The sequence below is a fragment of the Clarias gariepinus genome, chromosome 13, assembly GCF_024256425.1.
Source record: "Clarias gariepinus isolate MV-2021 ecotype Netherlands chromosome 13, CGAR_prim_01v2, whole genome shotgun sequence".
Taxonomy (NCBI): domain Eukaryota; kingdom Metazoa; phylum Chordata; class Actinopteri; order Siluriformes; family Clariidae; genus Clarias; species Clarias gariepinus.
The window spans coordinates 26,793,882-26,814,264 of record NC_071112.1 but is presented as its reverse complement, the minus strand read 5'-3'; the positions used below and the strand labels follow the sequence as shown (position 1 = coordinate 26,814,264).

General features: G+C 36.9%; 1 protein-coding gene across 2 annotated transcripts in view; it reads left to right on the top strand.

Moving 5' to 3' along the window:
* Positions 1 to 4,699: 4,699 nt before the first annotated feature.
* kif13ba (kinesin family member 13Ba) overlaps positions 4,700 to 20,383 on the top strand; it is a 55,516-nt gene continuing 39,832 nt past the window's right edge. For both annotated transcript variants that reach the window (XM_053509449.1, XM_053509448.1), the window contains exons 1-2: positions 4,700 to 5,840; positions 8,501 to 8,594. In XM_053509449.1, coding sequence (XP_053365424.1) covers positions 5,771 to 5,840; positions 8,501 to 8,594 — 164 coding nt within the window. In that variant the 5' untranslated portion in view covers positions 4,700 to 5,770. The remainder of the gene's footprint in view (positions 5,841 to 8,500; positions 8,595 to 20,383) is intronic.

The window sequence follows — 20,383 nt, the reverse complement described above, 5'->3', positions numbered from 1 at the left end:
AGTTATGTATCGTGACTCATCTGTAACATGGCACACACACAAACACACACAGGTAGAATAATTGTATATTCAGCAGTGGTGTGATAAGTTTTTTTGTAAGAGAAATATAATTACTGCTTTTTGTAATCTTTCTGAATCTATGTCATAAAACTCATTCTCTGGGGACTTGACAGTTCGATAGTTCATGACTGGAACTTCTTACAAGTCTACCTGGGTCTTCAATAACTACCTGGACTCCATATTAACATCAATTAACATCAGCTATTTTAGCTGAACTGCCTCCCACCCTACACACTGTATATATGCAGATCATTTACTGCTTTTTGTTTCACCCAAATGAGGATGGGTTCCCTGTTGAGTCTGGTTCCTCTCAAGGTTTCTTCCTCTTACCATCTCAGGGAGTTTTTCCTTGCCACTGTCGCCCTCGGCTTGCTCACCTGGGACAAACTGACCATTTTGATTCATACAAATTCACATTTCATACAAACCTAAATAATTCTTTTGACTATGTAAAGCTGCTTTGCGGCAATGAAAATTGCTAAAAGCGCTATACAAATAAAATTGAATTGAATTGAATTGAATACTGTATATTAATAAATTTCAGTGTATTTTGTGCTCACAGTGTGTCTACCTAAAAACCTCATAACATCCTAACAACCGCATCTCTCATCTACCACTTTCGCTCTCTTTACAGCTACTTGATACTGAGGTATGGGTACTATACAGACCTTTCCTAGTTTTACTGAAAGGTTAGATAAAGTTAAAATGAATTGTTATGCACCGTGATGTGAAGAATGGAACTCCTGGACAGCATGTGTTCTGAGATTCAGACTTACATGATCTGAGCTGCTCCTGGTCATCAGAAGAGCTAGAAGAAACTGATTTTACTTGGAGCCACAGGTTCTGAAGTTGCTTTAGCCACTTAGGTACTTCTTTTATTGTCCAAAGAAGCAGATTCTTAGAGAGCTACACAACACACAGGAAAGGTAAAGGGGTAATAAAGAAACTACATTTGAAACCTGGGACTCATTTCATAAATATAAATGACCTTTTTTACTAATAGAATCACTTGCATCGCCTGAACATTGATGTGGTGAGGAAACATAAGGAGCATCGCATTGATCTCACAGTAATCCAGGGCCTGAACAATATGAGTGGCCTTGAATATGTAAGACAGATACTGTACATTAATTCTGATAATTTCTCCTTGACATTAGAAAGAATAGTAGAGAACCTCAAGGTTAGAGAAAGCACATACTCATATACCTCAGTCCTTTCAGTGGCCTTCCTCAGGGATGGTTTTCCTGTGTGGCTCACTGGTACAAAAAAAAAAAGCTGTAAAATGTGGAAAATACAAACACACACACAGTACCTTTTAGATCCAATCTCTTCTTAAAGTTGTTGTAATTCCAGCTCTAATTGCGCCAAATAACAGATATGGGCTGCATATGTCCATTCTCTTGAGGCTAAAGATAAAAAAATAAGCATGCACCTGCTTTAATAGATTATTTATTATTTTCTGAAATCTGGGAACTGACACTAAAAAAACATAATTTTTCTAAACCTTAAATTATGTCATTCTTTTCAAAAAACTGCTTTTTGTTTAAAGACATTAATTAAGTTTATAGTTACCAGGTGCTATTAAAAAGAAGATATTGCAACACACACAACAGTAGAATACGGGTCTCAGGAGGTTAGTTATTTTACTGCTGAATACAACATTACTATTTCTGGATTCACTTTTTATTTGCATAAATGTGATGTATTTCTCAGTTTATATAATATTTAGTTCCTACTGAGCAATCTGATTAGAGATTCATGCCACAATTGGTGACAATGGATGTTAACACAACGAGGAAAGGGACTATGTGTATCACTCTTTAATTACATTATCTGTCAGACAAGACATGTGTGAAACTCTGTGACTGGTTTTGAATGTACTTTTGAAAGGCAGTTGCTCTCTCCTCTGTACGGTAGGTACAGAGTAGAGAGCAACTGCCTTTCAAAAGTACGTTCAAAACCAGTCACAGATGCACTTTCAGCAAGAAAACACATCTGATAATGTTTTGTCATCTTAAACAACACTTTGACTCCTCAATAAGTTCTTCTAGGTCCTGTTATTTGAAACATCTTTGTTCTTTTATTTACAGCTACAAAGCTAAATAACTTCTAACACAAGGCACAATCACCCTGATCAATACTTCATCTGAATCTGATCGGCACAATTTGGGATTTAACCCCAGGACATGGAGGTTGGGGGATCTGATATTCTAAATATTCTGAATAAGTGGTAATTTAAAGAGAAACTTACAAGACTTACAGGACTGTCCACGACCTCTGTGGAAGTATATGCGTTGGTGGAGCAAATAACTGGTTAAATGAAAACAATCATAATCTGTTGATGAGAAATTGTGTTTATGGGTCTGTTTTATAAAAACCATATCTCACTAAATGTCATGTCCTCCTGCCTACAGCTGCATCACAGCCATGCTGATAACAAACACAACGGGGGCTGCTGAGATATTGCTTAAATAAATAATAGTGAATATATTTTATTAAAAAGTACAGTTAAACCACATTAAAAGTTAAAGATTTTATTCATTAATATTTTCAGTAATAAAAGTAATATAGTGGTGTGTGAGTGCTACCGTGTTTAGTTTCAAACAAATTTCCCTAACTTTAAAACTCATTTATTTAACTTTTTTAAAACAAAAAACAAATAGACATCATGATATGCCCAGAATTGTCCAAATGACAGCGAGTTGGTAGCAGATTTTAAACAATCTGTGCTAAAAACCAAAACTTACCTAAGTCTCTTAATTCAGTCAGGAAATGTGTGTATCAAGTGTCCAAAGCTTGAGCAGGTCATTAGCCACGCTTCTGATTAAAGCAGTCTGCACTGAAAGGAAAATCAAAACCAGCGGTAATACAACACTGTAGTCACACCAAGTAGACACGGCAAGAAGACACGACATTATGTCATAATTGGCTTCCTGGTGGTGATGTTACCGTAGCAACGCCCCGACACTGCATACAATACAGCTCTGCTGTTTATTCCTTAATTTCATCTGATTTGTAATAAAATTCAGAAAGTCTCACTTAGCTTTTATACTGCTATAGACTTATACTATATATATATAGAGAGAGATAGATAGAGAGATAGAGAGATAGATAGATAGATAGATAGATAGATAGATAGATAGAGAGAGATTTAATTGATCCCATGGGATAAATTATTATGTTACAGCAGCAGCAGGTTACACAAACAGCAATGAGGGAGAAAAAAAATATTTATAATAATAATAATAATAATAATAATAATAAATTACAAAATGGCAGTTCTAAATAAAATAAAATGTGCAAATTGTCAGTGTATGTATGTGTGCGTAAAGTGCCAGTGACAGACCACCTTATGCAATGCGCATACTGTACAGTATCATACGATGTACAGGGGATGTAATGAGCGCTTCTTTCCAGCAGATGTCGCACTAACATTATAGTTTGACAATACAGTCTCTGTCAACATTTTAACTGAAACGAAACGTTGAGTTCATGACATGGAATATTAAACACAAATCGCAATATTGATTAATTAAAATTGATGGGTTGCACAACAATAAAAGAACATGCCAAATTTACTGTTAGGTGTAATTTAATAACTGTGTCCGAGCTAAGTTTTCAGCTAAGGAAAGAAGAGTTATGGCTTGTTGTGTCCGCTGCACCTTGATACACTTACTGGTCCAGGCCCAATTGACCGGGAAAGAAACACACACACACACACACACACACGCAGGAATGATCTCTGTTATGTCCGAACATCATAACTGTCATTAACATGTCAGTCACAGAGAGACCCGGAGACAGACAGGAGAGAGGAAATATATTTACATTCTCCTGATTAAACAAAAGGAATCTAGCAGACAAGAGACCTTTGGATGTTTATTCGTCTGGGTACAGGATATAGAAGGCGTTACCACAGAAGGCATAAAGAAGCACAGTGAGGAGTCTGTTCTCAGAGCACAGGAAACTTCCTATTAGATTACAATGTCTTACAATATTATAAAACCTTACATTTACAAATGTCGTAAGGTATCTGTGTGTGTGTCTATATAGCAGAAAGGTGTATGATAAAGTATATCACAGTACTGTATTGGTATTAAATAGTTTGAACATGTCACCCAGCCCCAGTATATTTATTTGTCCAGCGTTCCTTGGGTTCTCGATCAGGTCGGATTGCTGGGCCCTTTGTGTAGCGGGCTGTGGTGCACTGGGGTGCTCTGATGCCTTTCCATCATAACTGGCATTAACCTTTTTTTGACACGTGGTGCTGCAATGGCTTCTCTGTGACCGGATAGGCATATATGCACTTAGGTATAGTAATAAGCAAAGGTAATTTACAAAATCTAAAAAAAAAAAAAAAAGAGTTAAATAGATTAATATATAAATATATGTTTTATATTGATTTATTGATTTTATGGTGACGTAGTACACTAAACTATATATATTTAAATTACTAATAAACTATATATTTTTAAGACATATTTATACATCATCTTTAACCTTGCCACAAGCGCATTAACCTGACCTCACCACAATGGCCTCACCAAAATGGTGTGTCGAGCAGTCTAACATGTACGCAAAAAGCGGAAGTAAAGAGGCTGGGCCTATTCCAGTAGACTGATGGGTGGAAGCTAACATGCTAGCTGAATTTAACGCACAGTAGCGAATTTCCAGTCTGTCGGGCGTGCACTTGGCTACGACAGGAATTTCTTCATTAAATAACGTTTTACTTTTTATTTTTACTTTTTTTTCCATGATATTACACCGACACAGAAAATATGACTCTCGGGCTAATCTTGAGGAAATGGTGTCGGTTTCGCCGGGACGGATTTAATTTAGTGTCACGCGCTGCTCTGTGGGTTTAATAATGAAATCGGAGGCGATTCCGTTAGCCAGTCAACGCTGTTGCTATGTAACGTTAGCTAACTCTATCGTTTAAAGTTGTTACACTGACATGGTTTAATGATTTAACTTTGTCTTCTAAACGATATATCTATTGTATAGTTTTTATTTTAATAAATTGATAGCACATCAGTTTGAAATAAATGTTCGGGGATTCCGACATTTCGCTAGCTATTAAATAAAGTACTTAGATTTATAATTAGCATAGCTGAGTTAGCTTGGGAAATTCCTAATAAACCAGAATAACGGGCTAGCTGTTCGACTTAGAGGAGGGAATTTGGTTTTGCAGTTTACGTTCCCGAAACAGTGCTTATTATATTTTTTTCTTGCACAGAACAGTAATCAATATTCAGCTCAGTCCCATGGTTACGCTAGTAAGTTGCTTCCGAATCGACTTCTAACCTGCTCCCCTGTTTGTGAGGTTAAAAAGTTGTAAGTGCTTTGACAGTTTCAGTTTTAGCGAGTTAATAACCGAGGGCCTGTCTAATGCCCAGCTGAGGTTTGTGACACTACAGCGTGAAGTTGGCTTTCTGATTGACTCTTAGGATTATTTATTATCTTGTTAACTCTTATTAAGTCAACATGAAGAACTATACGACAAAGATGTGAACTGGAAAAGGTTGACCTTATCATGGATTCCTTCTCTCAGCATGACACTGGTGTCCCGGGGGCTGAAATGTTCCAGAAATAAATACATTTCTAAGGATTCTAAGAGATTTATGAATATGTATGTGGATCTGTCTAGATCCAGATTTTAGATCTCTCTCAACGTTGGTCTTCTTGTGGAGAACTGGGATTGATTGCAAACATGGGAGAAACCAGCTTGAACGACTCGAATGTCAAGGTGGCCGTCCGTGTTCGACCCATGAACCGGAGAGGTGAGAGATCTCATATCTCATTTATTAATGATGTCATTACACATTGTTCTGTAGATGATGTGATTGATGGGGGGAAGGGGGCATGTGCATGTTTTGTCATTTTATGTCATTTTCTTTAAAAAGGTCTAGTTATGTAGCTTTAATTAATTTTAAGCTAATACTAATTAAGTTTTAGGGTTTAGCGGCATGATTATGCAGGTTTTTAAAAATTTTAATTTCGCAAATTGGCATAATGATCAAAATTAGTATCAGCAGAAAATTAAAAGAAATACTTTGCAGTAAATAACAAAAAAAAAAAAGTATTGCAAGTAGAAATAACAAGCCTAAAGATTTGGAAAATTATTAGGTGGTGTATAATTTCTTTTACTGTTACACCACATAATTTGTACATTGAGCCTACTGTAGTGCATTATGGGATTACTGGAGTGCACCATGCTTTTAGACTTAATAACTCATTTACTAAATATAAGGCCCTTTGTCGGACCCAGGCATCGTTCCACGGAAATAATAAGACCTGTTAAAATATTTACACATAGCAGTTGGTCTCAGCCCCTGGGGCATGTTTACTAACTGGGGAGGTTTTATTGGAAGTGGTTTGTCATCATGCTATCGTGTAGATAGAACACTATGAGGGCACTGCTCTGTCTGTTGAATCTCTGGATCATTCCCAGAAAGATAAGGTTCAGTCTTCAGTCTTTACGTGAAAGTCAACCATCAAGATGACGGAGTCTCCGGAAGGTGAACTTTGTTCTAGGAGAACGCGTGCTGCAAAAAATATGAGCCATTGAAGCATGTGGAGTAGTCACGTGTTAGATTTGTGTGTAAAATTCTGTCACAAGACATCTTGGCATCTTAAACATTATAAGATTAAACTAATCTCTAATCTTAGCTTGGAGTTAGATTTAAGATTATAATTTTAGATGAATGTTTTTGTGTAGATCTTTTTTTTTTTAAACTTGTCAAAAGAAAAATCTGCAGATGTGGACCACTTTCTGTTCTTTCCTTACTTCCTCAGCTCTCTCCATGATTTCTGTTTCTTTGTGTGTGTGTGTGTGTGTTTGTGTGTGTGTGTGTGTGTGTGTGAACAAAAGAAGGAAGGGAGTCTCAGTCAGCCGTAATGAACTGTTTGCTAACGTTGCATAACAGCAAAATATTCAGGTTCCCATAGGCGTACATTTTAGAAGCTCGAAGAACCACCTTGAACCTGAAAACCGGAGTGCGGAAATTGCCAGACGTTTGAATAATTTCCTGATGCTCCACGTTGACAGGCGATGACATCACTTGCTTATCTTTTGTCAAGCTGATGTGTAGTGTTTGTGCATGGTGCATGACTAACGAGGCAGTGCTCCTTAAGAATCTGTTTATTTAGTTACTCAGAAATTTAAGGATCCTTTTTTTTTTTAAATATTTTTTATCTTTTTAACCAATTTTTTACAAATAATCATGGTTATTTATATTGTATTTTATCTCTCTTGTTCTCTTTGTGCTTTTTAACATTTTCCGTATGTCAGACATTTCTTCATGCTCTCTTTCCCAGCTGTAAGTTCCGCTCTCCCAGTTCCTCCTGCCGGCTCTCGCTGGAGGCAGGAAGCCGAGGCTTCCTCTTTAAACCAGGCTGCTCGTTGGCATTTTGGTTCTAAGCCGTGCCCGTGTCCTCGCCAAGGATTTCTGAGTCAGCGACATTTCCTCTATTAGTTTCCAAAACCAAGCTGCCATAGCATCTGAATAGATATTTATTGTCGAATAGGATTGACTTTCCTGGTCCAGGGCCACTTTTATCACCTCAAATGCTTACTTTTATTTTCCGATCCGATCTGCTTTGAATGTGGTTATTGAAAACCTGCTGGATTGTTTTGCATACATTTCAAACAATTCAGCTGTATGTTAAACTGATGCTATTGCTGTAGAATGATTTGAAACCAGGATAACACATTTTCTCAGTTTTTTTTCTCAGTTTTTTTCCCCCTTTACAGAATTTTAAAATGTTAAACCGGAGAAGCTTGTTCTGTACCTAGGTTTCTATTTTTGTTGTTTTTCCTCAAGGCTGGCACCAACAGATATTTGTGGTTAATTAATAAATAAAACACTTAATGTTCACCCCGTTGAGTGTTCTATTCGTTAAGTAACTACAAAAGTTACAGGAAAATATCAAAGTGGAGCATTATTGATAAATTAGTATTACTCTTATGTTAATTTTTTTTAATTTTTTTTTATTTATTTATATTTTTGAAAACGTCACAAAATAGTTTATTGCTCTTAGTCCAATTTAATCATATTATTTAAAGAACAATATGCCATAGTAATTATCTGTTACAGCTTTACCTCTGTCTGGAGACTCCTTCCATTATTTAAACCTATGTGAATTTAAGGGCTGGAGAAGTACATGACGTTCTTGTGATTATTACCTGTTTTGTCACCACTAAAGTCAACAAAACATGTTTGATTCAACAACCATTCTAGGGTGCAGTTTTGCTCTCTCTCTCTCTCTTTCTCTCTATCTCTCTCTCTCTCTCAATGCTGAAACATTTCCATGTACTCTTTTTAATAATTTTTTTGTCAGCCGCTTAAGTATTTATTAGTTATTCATCATGCATAAAATGTAATATGTGTGTGTGCAGTAACGAGTGTTAAATCTGCTATCTTTTAATATTTGTCAACAGAAAAGGACCTGAACACGAAATGTGTGGTCGAGATGGAGGGGAACCAGACCTTCTTGCATCCAGCCAGTGGGAACCTGGGAAAAGCAGACTCTAGGTAAGTCATATCAGAGCGGAGTTTTTATCAGCTTGAGGAAGACAACTTTCTGTCAAAAGTTTTTTATGGGTATCATTATTGTTTTATACCAAAAAGAAATTGACCAGTTTTAACAGCATGAAATTTGGCACAAATGTAAATTTCGTCCAGAGAAAGGTCACTTGTGTTTTTTGGAATTGCAGTTTCTGCTGTAGAGTGGTTTAAGCTTGGCTGATTGTCATCAACCTGGCTTTTTAATGGGACAGATTTTTCCTAGTAACGTAAATATTAGCCGACAAAGAACACAACAAATCTGGTAAAAACTGGTATTTAGTATGCCTGGTAGGTAGGTGACGGGACTTCAGAGACTGCAAATTCAGTATAATACAGTAAAGTGGCTTATCTAAATTTTAGTCCCTGTTCACATGCGACAGTGGTATCGATTTCTCCATGACTGCATGTGATAAGCAGGGTTACGCTTTGCAGTTTATTTTAAGTGTCTCATTCCTGTCTATGTCCCTGAATGAACATTGTTTTGTCCCAGCTATTTCATTTCACCGGTGATGTGTGTGTAGTGTGGCAGGGGTGTGAGATGCTGAATTATTACTACCCCCAGGTGTGTCACATGACCCTGAACGAGGAGGCTTGTTTTTTTTAAACCTTGGCTACTAATTTATTAGCTCCTGATTTGTGCTGGACATGTTTATTGAAAGATCAAATACAGAAACAACAACACGCAGTCGGACTTCAGTGCGTACACACTCATGGCTGTTTCAATGAGGAGCAGAGATGTGTAATCGCAGTGAAACATCTTTTCTGGGTCATTTAATTTGTAATTATCCCTACAGTGTGTCCACTCACAGCTGGACTTCAGCAGTGTAACCTTGGGCCTCATTTAACTGTAATGCCACTCTCAAGATAAGCTCTGATATTTTCTAAATTCCTTTAGCTTGTACAGAATGACCCACTTTGTTCCACTGTTGGATCCATTTACAGAAATTAGAGTGGATTCACGTGACAATAAAATGTGAAATGTACGCTTTTCTGGTATATCATAAGTGAGGAATAAAACATTCTGTCTGGTGCTGTTATTAGAAAATAATCTAGAACACGGTTAGTGTGATGAAGCAGAATAAACAACTTTCTTTTTGATTTAGTGAATTTTTTACTACATTCTACAACAATACTGAAAATTTCTAAATTATGAAATAACACATAGAATTAGTTAATTATGTAACAACAACAGTCAGTTGTTATTTTAGAACATGGCAGTCAGCCTTTATGGAATAGTTCTTGCAAGAACAGTACTGTCCAGTGCATTTGCAAAACCCATCAAGCACCATCATGAAACTGTCTCTCATGAATACCTCTGCTGCAGAAGAGAAGTTCATTTAGAGTTACAGCTTCAGAAATCATCAATTATTAGCATCTTGGATTAGAGCCGTTATGAAGACTTTACAGATCATGAGTAGCAGATACATCTCAACATTAACTGTTTAAATAAGATTATTGCATATTTTGGACACCTTCAGCATTGTTTTACAATGTAGAAAGAAATAAAAAAAAATCAGGAATGACCATGTAGTTAAAAAATAATCCAAAACTTTTAAGCGGTAGTGTCCAGAATCCAGAATTTTAGCACTTTGTAGACATTTGCATATAATGTTTTTCCACCCATGTGTTTGACAGGGGAACCTAAATATCAACATGTATTACACGTGTGTGTGTGTAGCTTAGGGTGGGCAAAGCTGTGTATAACTGCTGTGCAACCCTTTGCCATGTGTCAGGACATAACTCTCATCCATCTGACTTTTCCCTATTTTCTTCAGCTTTAAGTTGCCATGACAATGCCACAGGAAGGTTAACCCTAGGTCACCCTGAGCCAGGGATGGTTCTCCATGTAAGACAGCAGCTTATAGAATTTAGCTTTAGCATCTGTTGGCCATAAACTCTTGTTTTATGGCAGTAAACAAGAGAGCACCATTAGCGCTTTCTCTCGATGTAACGCGTGCACAAAAGGAGCCGCTTTTAAACTTGAAAGTGAATGGATGCACCGCCTGCTGCCTTCACACAACAGACACTTTAATTGCAGACCGGAGTTCATGTGCTGAATTTCTGCTCGTGTTAACCGCACACCAGATGCCTCATGTTGGCGCGGTTCACATGGGCCCAACAAGGCCAATTGCACCTTCTGCACACTTTGATTCATATTCATTGTTCAGGTGGGCGTTAGACAGCATACGGCTTTCCCTCCACTCACACCAATCACGTTTTTTTTTCCCTTTGTCATGGACAGGAACCCCTTTCCATGCCTTGGTGTAAATGTGTTTGTTCCAGCATGGTTTAAGGCAACTCGCACCACTGACTCAGATGGGTCACACTATCCAAATAAGATTTGTGTTTATGATCCACAAGCTTGCTTTTGTTTAAATTGGCAGTCTGTGTTGTAGGGTTGGTGGCTGTGGTGCAACTCGCACCAAAAATCTTACTGCTGTTTGTTAGCTACTTGTCAATTATCTAGTTTGTCATAGTATATAAGTAATAAATATATATTCAGTAACATTATATTTATTATGAATAAAACTCTTCTCAGTGGAAACGATGATTTTTTGCAGACATTGGCAGTCTTATTAGAATTAAAATATCGGCGCTGTGAATAAAGTCGACACACTTCTGGAGCCATGGTGCTTTGAGGCGTCTAGTAAGAAATAAACACACTCTCACTCAACGTCTATACTGCTTTATCCTGTATTCAGGGTCGCGGGAACACTGGGGCCTATCCCAGGAGGCTTAGGGCATAAGGCAGGGTACACCCTGGACAGGGTGCCAGTTCATCGCAGGGCACACACACAAACTTATTCACACATTCACATACTACAGGCAATCTGGGAATGCCAATTAGCCTTATCTGCAGGTCTTTGCAGTGTGGGGGGAAACCAGAGTACCCAGAGGAAACCCACCAAGCACGGGGAGAACATGCAAACTCCATGCACACAGAGATAGGAATCAAACCCGAACTCTGGAGGTGCAAGGCGACAGTGCTAACCATTACACCACCGTGTCGTCGAAATAAACACATTTTGGCATATAGTTATATATTAAAATCACTAAATTTTAACTGAAAGCTATAATTTAGGTTTTTAACAATATAAAAAAAAAACTGCATAAGAGCTGGATCATCACATAGACATCACACACAGCAAACATACCAAAGCTTATACCGCAGTGTAGAGGAGTAACCATGGAACGGTGGAGATCAAACCGAAAAGGGAAGGAGGAAATTACTTTCTGTAGATTTTGTATTTTCTTCAAATGTTACAGTTTTGATCGGAGTTGAATGTTGACCGAAGTTGTATGTATTATAGATATCATACATAGAATACTTTATTATGGATTTAAGTGTTTAGGTGATGATCATTCCGCATCTCATTAGTTTGCGGTTCAGTGTTTTAATAGTAAAAAGCTTCTCTCTCAGCACTTGTTTTTTTTGTCCTGGTTTACTGCACCATTGTTTGTGAAGGTGTGATTGTGTTTTTTTTTTTTTTTTTTTTGTTTATGTATTTTATTCTCTATTCTCCATGTTGTCACACCTGTGTCATGTTCTGGCAGGTCAATGACCACTGGACTGTGCAAGGTAGTTTAATTTCTCTTAATGTGCTAATGTCATTGTTAGCACTGTGAGTTAACAAAGACAAACTCAACAGTACCGTATTTCAAATTAGAGTTAATGGTGCAATAGTGCTTTTTTTAGAAATGGCTTGCTAATAAAATAACCTGGAAAATATATAGAACATGATAATGATTTAAACATGACTGAGATGAATCTAAATAGGTCTTTATCTCAGTTTTGCAAGCAAAAAGCATACATTAAAAACCTACCAAAACCCTCCAGAATAAACATCTGAATCATGTTTCACCTTATTATCTTATTAAACCCCCCCTGTCAAACCATTAAGTTGTCAGACCTAATGTTGATGGATCTAAAAATCTTGCCTAATGCCCCTTTAAACCTTGCCTAATGCTTTTTTTTTTTTTTTTATTGTCTCGAATTTCTAACTAAATTAAAACAAATTAAACTAATTTTCTGATGTTCAGATGTCGGGCCTTTTCACAGTAGAGCGACATCTTATCTGCTTTATGTGTGGAATTTTGCAGACATTATTCACACACAAGTTGTAAAGCAGTAATGTACAGCTGTTGTCTGGCATTAGGGCTTATCTGTAATATTTCACCACAGTTTTAACCACAAACTTAGAAGAGAGGATTGCATTTAAAAAAAACAAAAAAAAACAACACTTTAATAGTTCTTGTGATGATTCTTTGAAATTGTGTTTTTCCAAGAAGCTTTCACTTTGGTATAATTTATGTCTTGAGCAAACCTTTTTCACTGGAGCTGGTGAGATGCTAACATTATGCTTGAAGTAACAGTTCAGATATGACGTCAGTGACTTTAAAGAGGCGATTCAGATCGCACAATATATTTATTTGAACAAAGCTGGGAAATTCAAACAAACAAGAAAGTCTTTGTCACTTACAAGTACAGTCAAGTGAAAATTTTCTTTCTTTTTGGCCAACCTAATTTGTTCTCATGCTGAGGTCAGTGTACAGGGGCTTGAACTCATGACTTCCTGATTAGTAGCCCAGAGTCTTAACCAGGGGGCTGATCTGACAAAACATTTGATACAATGAGCTCTGTATCATGAAACAAAGATTTTTTTTACGAACTGCCAATAAAATAATAATGGATCATTTAAAAAAACTTCCATCTATCTGATCTCTTTAATCTATTTGATGATGCTTTACTACCTCCATGTTGTAAAAATAAATATATAATAATAATGCAGAAGCCCAGTCACCACCTGAGGTTGATTATTTTCAGCACAGCCTGAAGTGTTTTATTCCTCTTATATCACAGATTTATCCTCCATGACATTTTGTAATGTTAAATCACAACATAAAAAAATCCCTTTATAGTTACCTTTAACAAGCTAGACTCTTGTTCTCCATTATGTTATAGCTGTTCTAAACAATCTCTACATCACCAGCACCTGAAACAAATCTGCAGCTTGACCTATTTTGTACTTGTATGCACCCAAGCAAATGTCTGCCTGTCTATGATGTAGGTCATGTATTATACACAGAGCCTGCACATTTGCAAACAACCCAAGCAGAAGAATAAAATTTTTAAGCAATAGTGAGCGATGGAGAGAGTAAGGCCACAAGTAATGTTAAGTACCGGTTGGGTACAGAAACCCAGGTCCAATATGGCACTTGTACCTCTATAACCGGTATGTGTTAGAACCGAATTAGAATTTGGTTCCTCACTTTTGTTGCTACCACACGTGAAAAATAATTTCCTGACTATGAAAATTTATTTGAACGCGTAAAAGTGTGGCTGTATTTCACAATAAGGGATGCCGACAGCGTGATATGAAATGTCTTTTAACAATTACATGTAAAGCAGGAAACACGTAATACCTAATGAAACATTTAAGGACATGCAGAATGAAGTATATGCACCGTATTTAACAGCTTGCGAACATCGGCTAGCAGTGTGTGCGTTCCCGGCCCCAATCACACCAAGTCAGGAGAGTTGTCGTATTTTGCCAGATAAGGCGAATATGGTCATGTTTTTGCAAAAGTATTGCGGAAATTTGATGCTGGTTTGTAGCATACCAAGAATTCCAATTACTTTGCTGTTATTGGTGTTAAATGATTGTAATTGAGTTAAGGAGTGTGTAAATTAGTTGTTTTATATCTACATATATTTATGTATACTCTAAGTATATTGCTTATTTTATTTATTTATTTTTTTTCAATTAAAAGCTGTTCTTTAATGTTATCCAGCATTTTTTGTGGCTTATTCTTTTTTAAGTGTCAGTTCAGGTACCGGTACCGTTTTAAAAGTATTGATTTGGCACCATTATCGTAAAAACCGTAACGATACCCAACCCTAATGATAAAACAGCTTCCCTCATCTTTCTGACGTTGTTATGTGTGTAGGAGGTGAGCCATGGAGGTAGGCGTGTCTCTTAATCACCCTGCTGACTCACCCTGACAGCTGCCTCTGAACAGCAGTGTTGGTATTCCTCCAGAGATTTACTCAGAGCTCAGAGTCAGCAGCACATGCCCCAAAGTAGGAACGATGTGCATGTAGGATGCAAACAAGATTACAAGCATGTTTAGACTCTGTGGTGTGGTTTTGCAGGGCATGTCGCATAGGAGTGCACCAGGGCTATTTCCAACACTACAAGAGAAGATAGCAGTTTTATCTGGTTAGAAAATGAATCACCTTGGGTTTGGCTTGAGATGATCAGCTCATCGCGATCAGGAATTACACATCTAGTAACTGCGAAAGTTTAAGAATCAGTCAGGGAAACTGCGTGTCCTAACATTTAAGATCGATTATAATAAATTGTTTAATAAATCTCATAATAAATGTTTAATGTTCATCTTATCCTGTACAAGCCTCATAGTCTTAAATTAAATTGAAAACAAGAAACAATTGTGCTCATCAGGGCTGCTTCACTCTCTGAAAACTAAAGACATTAATTTCTGCATTAAAGTCGATTATATAATTTTATTTCAATTTTATAACCAAGTTACAGTTAATAACTTTAATTTTTTACTGTTATTTTACAAACATTGTGACCATTTCTGTGTTTATTAATAAACAAAAACAACCACCTCATTAATAATGCAGTCAACATACAGCTACACAGCAACAGCCATCTTGTATCCTGCTTCCCCCCCATGTTAGGCATGTTCGGCCACGCCCAATTTCTTTTCCTTCCTTAGCTTTAATTGTAGCTACAGCCTACACGTCTCAGCAAAATGATGGGATATTGCACATAATCGCACATCACTGCTTTGCCATTGATACAAAAAGATAAAGCCACTCAGATCATCCCCCTTGGAATAAATTGACTTTGCTCTGTGTGTAACGACCAGTCACAGGCTTTTCTCTTAGTGTACTGTACATGCAATTTGAAAATCTAAGGCGATGGACAGCTCACACAAGGAATTTTTTCCCTCATGTAGAAGAACGACTGAAATATAATATATATTGTATTTGCATAGCCTTCGGTCTCATCAATCATGGCTTAGTTTGGTTCCTGCTTTTCAGCTAATGTACTGTACACTCTCTGTCTTGGCTTAGATTTTGGTACTCCTGCCTCTGGTGCTGATTTATAACATTTCACAGCAGAGGCGAGTTCTTGAGAATGTGCTGTGTCATAACAGGGTGCTTTATTGTCTGATATTTTCATCTTGATCATCTCTAACGCTTAAGGGAATCATGGCTATAAGGGTTTTGGTGAAGAATAGAATTTATTTAATTCAGTGTCTGTATATATAAAATGTGTATTTTGGTCAGAAAAACATGACCTCAGTGTGTTTTGCAACAACAGCATGTACCACCATTGTGTAGATTTTAAAACAATCGATCGCTAGAGACTTCAAACAATTAAGTTTAATGTCAAGGAAAAAAAATAGATCTATTGATTACACACATACTGTAGAGTACCATATGCATTTATTTAGGGCTGCAACTAACGATTATTTTCATAATCAGTTAGTTGGCTGATTATTTTTCCGATTAATCGAATAAAACCTAGCGCTTCTTTAATTGGATGTTTTGCTAATAACTATTTATTAATGATCTTTAATTTTAAAATGTGTGTATATATATATATATACACCGACATATTCAGTTGTTAAGATATAAACAGCTAAAATAATGTAATTTTGTATAATAAAATAATGTATGCATAAGTAAAACCACAGTAAATTACGTTTGTTTTAAGTTAAGTTAACTTAAGTTAACTAAAAACTGTAGAAATGCAAAAAGCTAATAATCACAAATAACCTGTTATTTGCATTTGCTGAAAACCACAACAAATCACTAAATGTAATATTCTACTGTTATACGCACCGTGTAATTTAAGCTAATCTACTGTAAAGTAGCGCCATTTAACTAATCACTATTGCTCATGAGATGATTGCGCAATGTGATTCTAGCGAGTAGCACGTGAACAGATCTAGCACGACTGTCTCGAAGTTAGCAAACAGTTTAAACCAAAGCACTTAAACTATACAACTTTTACACGATGAAGTGATACAGTTTTTACTGACCCTGCTGACGTTTGGCCATCTGTAACACCAACACGTTTTCTTTTTAAGTGTTCGTGCATGACATGCCATGAAAGCTCGGTCTTGTATAGCGTGCAGGTTACCGTCTTCTCAGAGGAATTTAATGTAAATTGCTCCCCTACCATGGAGGACTCGAGGCGCACGCTTTTTTTTGCAGACGCTTCTGTAACCTCCATTGCACGAGCGGCTGTGTATCTTTGTGTATTTGTGCGTCTTGTGGTCGCGCTCCTCAGTGATGTAAGCAGCTTAACTAATCGATAACGGCATTCGTTGACAACGAATTTCATTATCGATAATTATTGATTTTATCGATTAGTTGTTTCAGCCCTACATTTATTTATATTAGCTACACATTAGTAAACTTCATTTATCCATTGAGATCCAGGCTTTTATGTCAAAAGAATTATAGCAAAGTATGATATTTAGATTTGTTTCCTAATGCATACAGTAAGTGTTTGCACTAAAGACAAAATGGGCCAAGCTTCCCTGTCAGTCCAACAATTAACAGAAGAGACACTAGGCAATCTTGGTTGACTGTGAGATCTTTTATGCGGTAGAGGGTAGATAGCGCTCTCTTCCCAGTGTATTATACCAACCCGTAATGTAGCATGGAGAAAAGCTTTTAAAAGCAATTATTTAAAATATTGATGGGATATTTCTCAAATCTAGTCAATGATTGGTTGATTTCTTGTGCATTCCAAGAAATTAATTGTTTATTGTTTTAATTAATTAGTTAATTGTTTATTGTTAATGTTTCGTGTGTTTTTTTTTCTGTCTACCCTGAAGATTTGTGCAGATAACTATGCTTGCTCACAACACACAAGTGTATGGCTAACCAGGAAACATAATTACGGCTAACCGGGAAATAAGTTTGCGGTATGGCTAACTGGAAAAGAAAAGCGTTAAATTTTTACATAGTAAGTTTGTAAAATACCAACTCAATTTAGCCGAGTGCGACTGCAGAAGCTTCACATGAGTCTCGGCTTAACTTTGGAATGCAGTTTTTGGGTTGAATAAGTGTTGTGAAATTTGTCTTCTATTACTAACACTGTACTTGCACTTCAGGTGACAAGGAAAAGAATTATAAAGATTGAAACCTGTTGATTGCAGACTTGGGGGTTTAACTTTCAGTGAAGCATTTTAGTGTCCGGTTAAATCAATTATTGGTTGGGTTACTCCCATGATGATAGATTATGGATTATATTACTGACTCCCATTATTATTCTAAAAGAAACATGGAGTCTGATATCTAGAAATCAGCTGAAGCAGTGTTCAGACATAACATGAATAATACTCATGCAGAATCAGAAAAGCAGAAGTTAAAGATGCACTCGCATTTTCGCCACATGCCACCTGTGATGTCTTTGTTTGGACATGGACTATTCTCTTTATGGTCATTTCAAATGGAGGAGATGCTAATTGTTAAACAGACATTCGTGCTGCATTTTTATTAACAGCGGAGAGAGGACAATTAGCCTGTGAAATGCACTACAGTTATTAAAGATGGGACTCACCAGATACAATATTATTGCGATACCTAGGTGCCAATTCGATATTTCATTTTTCCCTAATTATGTTACAATATTAAACCTTTGACCTATAAATGTTATGGTAATTTTTTTCTCTTCTGTTAAGATTATCTTTTGTGACTTGTTAGTAGTTTTTACAACTATGGATGTTTGGAAACATTTAGAATTATTTCAGATTGTAAAACTTCCTGGCTGAGCATAATTTATTTGATTTGTGATATTTATTTATTTGGGTCTAATTTTATTTCTTTAGTGTAGTTTAAGATAATTAAAATATAAATAACCATTATAGTTGTATGCTGGTAAATTACAGGTGATTGGACAGAACATCTGTGTTCAGGGTCTTTTTTAACCAGAGACAAAGGAACCATGTCATTCTTCCTCCTGTCTTATGGAATGTCTCGCTTTAGTGGATCCGATGGCCTTAATTAGTGTCTAGACTCCGGACCTTCATTAGCCAAGAGTTATTTAGGATTCCATCGAGCCCTGCTGTAATAAATTGAAGGAATTTAGAAGCATGTGTACTGTTGGCCCTTTTCCACAAAATTTTAACCGTGCAGCTTTGCAGGAGTGGCAGCTATCTCTAGGGAAATGAATGCTATGTATGGATGTGTGTGTAAGTGTGTATTCACTGCAGGAGTTTAGCAGCTGCAGATGCAATCCTCACATTGTTAGTGCTCACTCAAATAATCAGCACTCTTCCTGCAGTCTGGTTGTTCTTGTTACTGTATTACCTTTAACATTGTAAGCCTTACATTATACCCAGACCTGATATACAGTTACGCCCCAAAATATTTGGACAGTGACACAAGTTTTGTTATTTTAGCTGTTTACGAAAACATATTCAGGATACAATTATATAATCAATATGTGCTTAAAGTGCAGACTCTCAGCTGTAGTTTGAGAGTATTCACATCCAAATTGGAGCAAGGGTATCAGTTAAGCAGGTAAAAGGTCTGGAGTTGATTCCAGGTTTTTCGTTTGCATTTGGAAGCTGTTGCTGTGAACACAGAACATGCAGTCAAAGGAGGTGAAACAGACTATCCTGAGGCTAAAAAAAGGAAAAAAAATCTATTAGAGAGATAGCGGAAATGTTAGGAGTGGCCAAATCAACAGTTTGGTACATTCTGAGAAAAATTGAGTGCACTGGTGAGCTTGGGAAATCAAAAAGGCCTGGACATCCATGGAAGACAACAGTGGTGGATGATCGCAGAATCCTTTCCATGGTGAAGAAAGACCCCTTTGTATCATCCACTCAAGTGAAGAACACTTTCCAGGAAGTAGGTGTATCAGTATCTTAGTCTATGAGGCTACATGAGATTAAATACAAAGGATTCACCACAAGGTGCAAACCATTAATCAGCCTCAAAAATAGAAAGGCCAGAATTGACTTTGCCAAGAAACACCTGAAGAAGCCAGCCCAGTTCTGGAACAGCATTCTTTTGACAGATGAGACTAAGATCAACCTGTACCAAAATGATGGGAAGAAGAAAGTTTGGAGAAGACTTGGAACAGCTCATGATCCAAAGCACACCACATCTTCTGTAAAACATGGTGGAGGCAGAGTGATGGCATGGCTTCCAATGGCACTGGGTCACTTGTGTTTATTGATGATGTGACAAAAGACAGAAGCAATCGGATGAATTTTAAAGTGTATAGGGATATACTTTCTGCTCAGATTCAGCCAAATGCAGCAAAGTTGATTGGACGGCGTTTCAAAGTACAGATGGACAATGATCCAAAACATACTGCAAAAGCAACCCAGGTGTTTTTTAAAGCAAAGAAGTGGAATATTCTGTAATGGCAGAGTCAATCACTAGATCTTAACCCAATCGAGAATGCATTTTACTTGCTCAAGACAAGACTTGAGGCAGAAAGACCCACAAACAAGCAACAACTGAAGACAGCTGCAGTAAAGGCCTGGCAAAGCATCACAAAGGAGGAAACCCAGCGTTTGGTGATGTCCATGGGTTACAGACTTCAGGCAGTCATTGCCTGCAAAGGATTCTTAACCAAATATTAAAAAGTAACATTTTACTTAGGGTTATGTTTATTTGTCCAATTACCTTTGAGCCCCTGAAATGAGGAGTGTTTGTATAAAAATAGCTACAATTCCTACATGTTTAATTG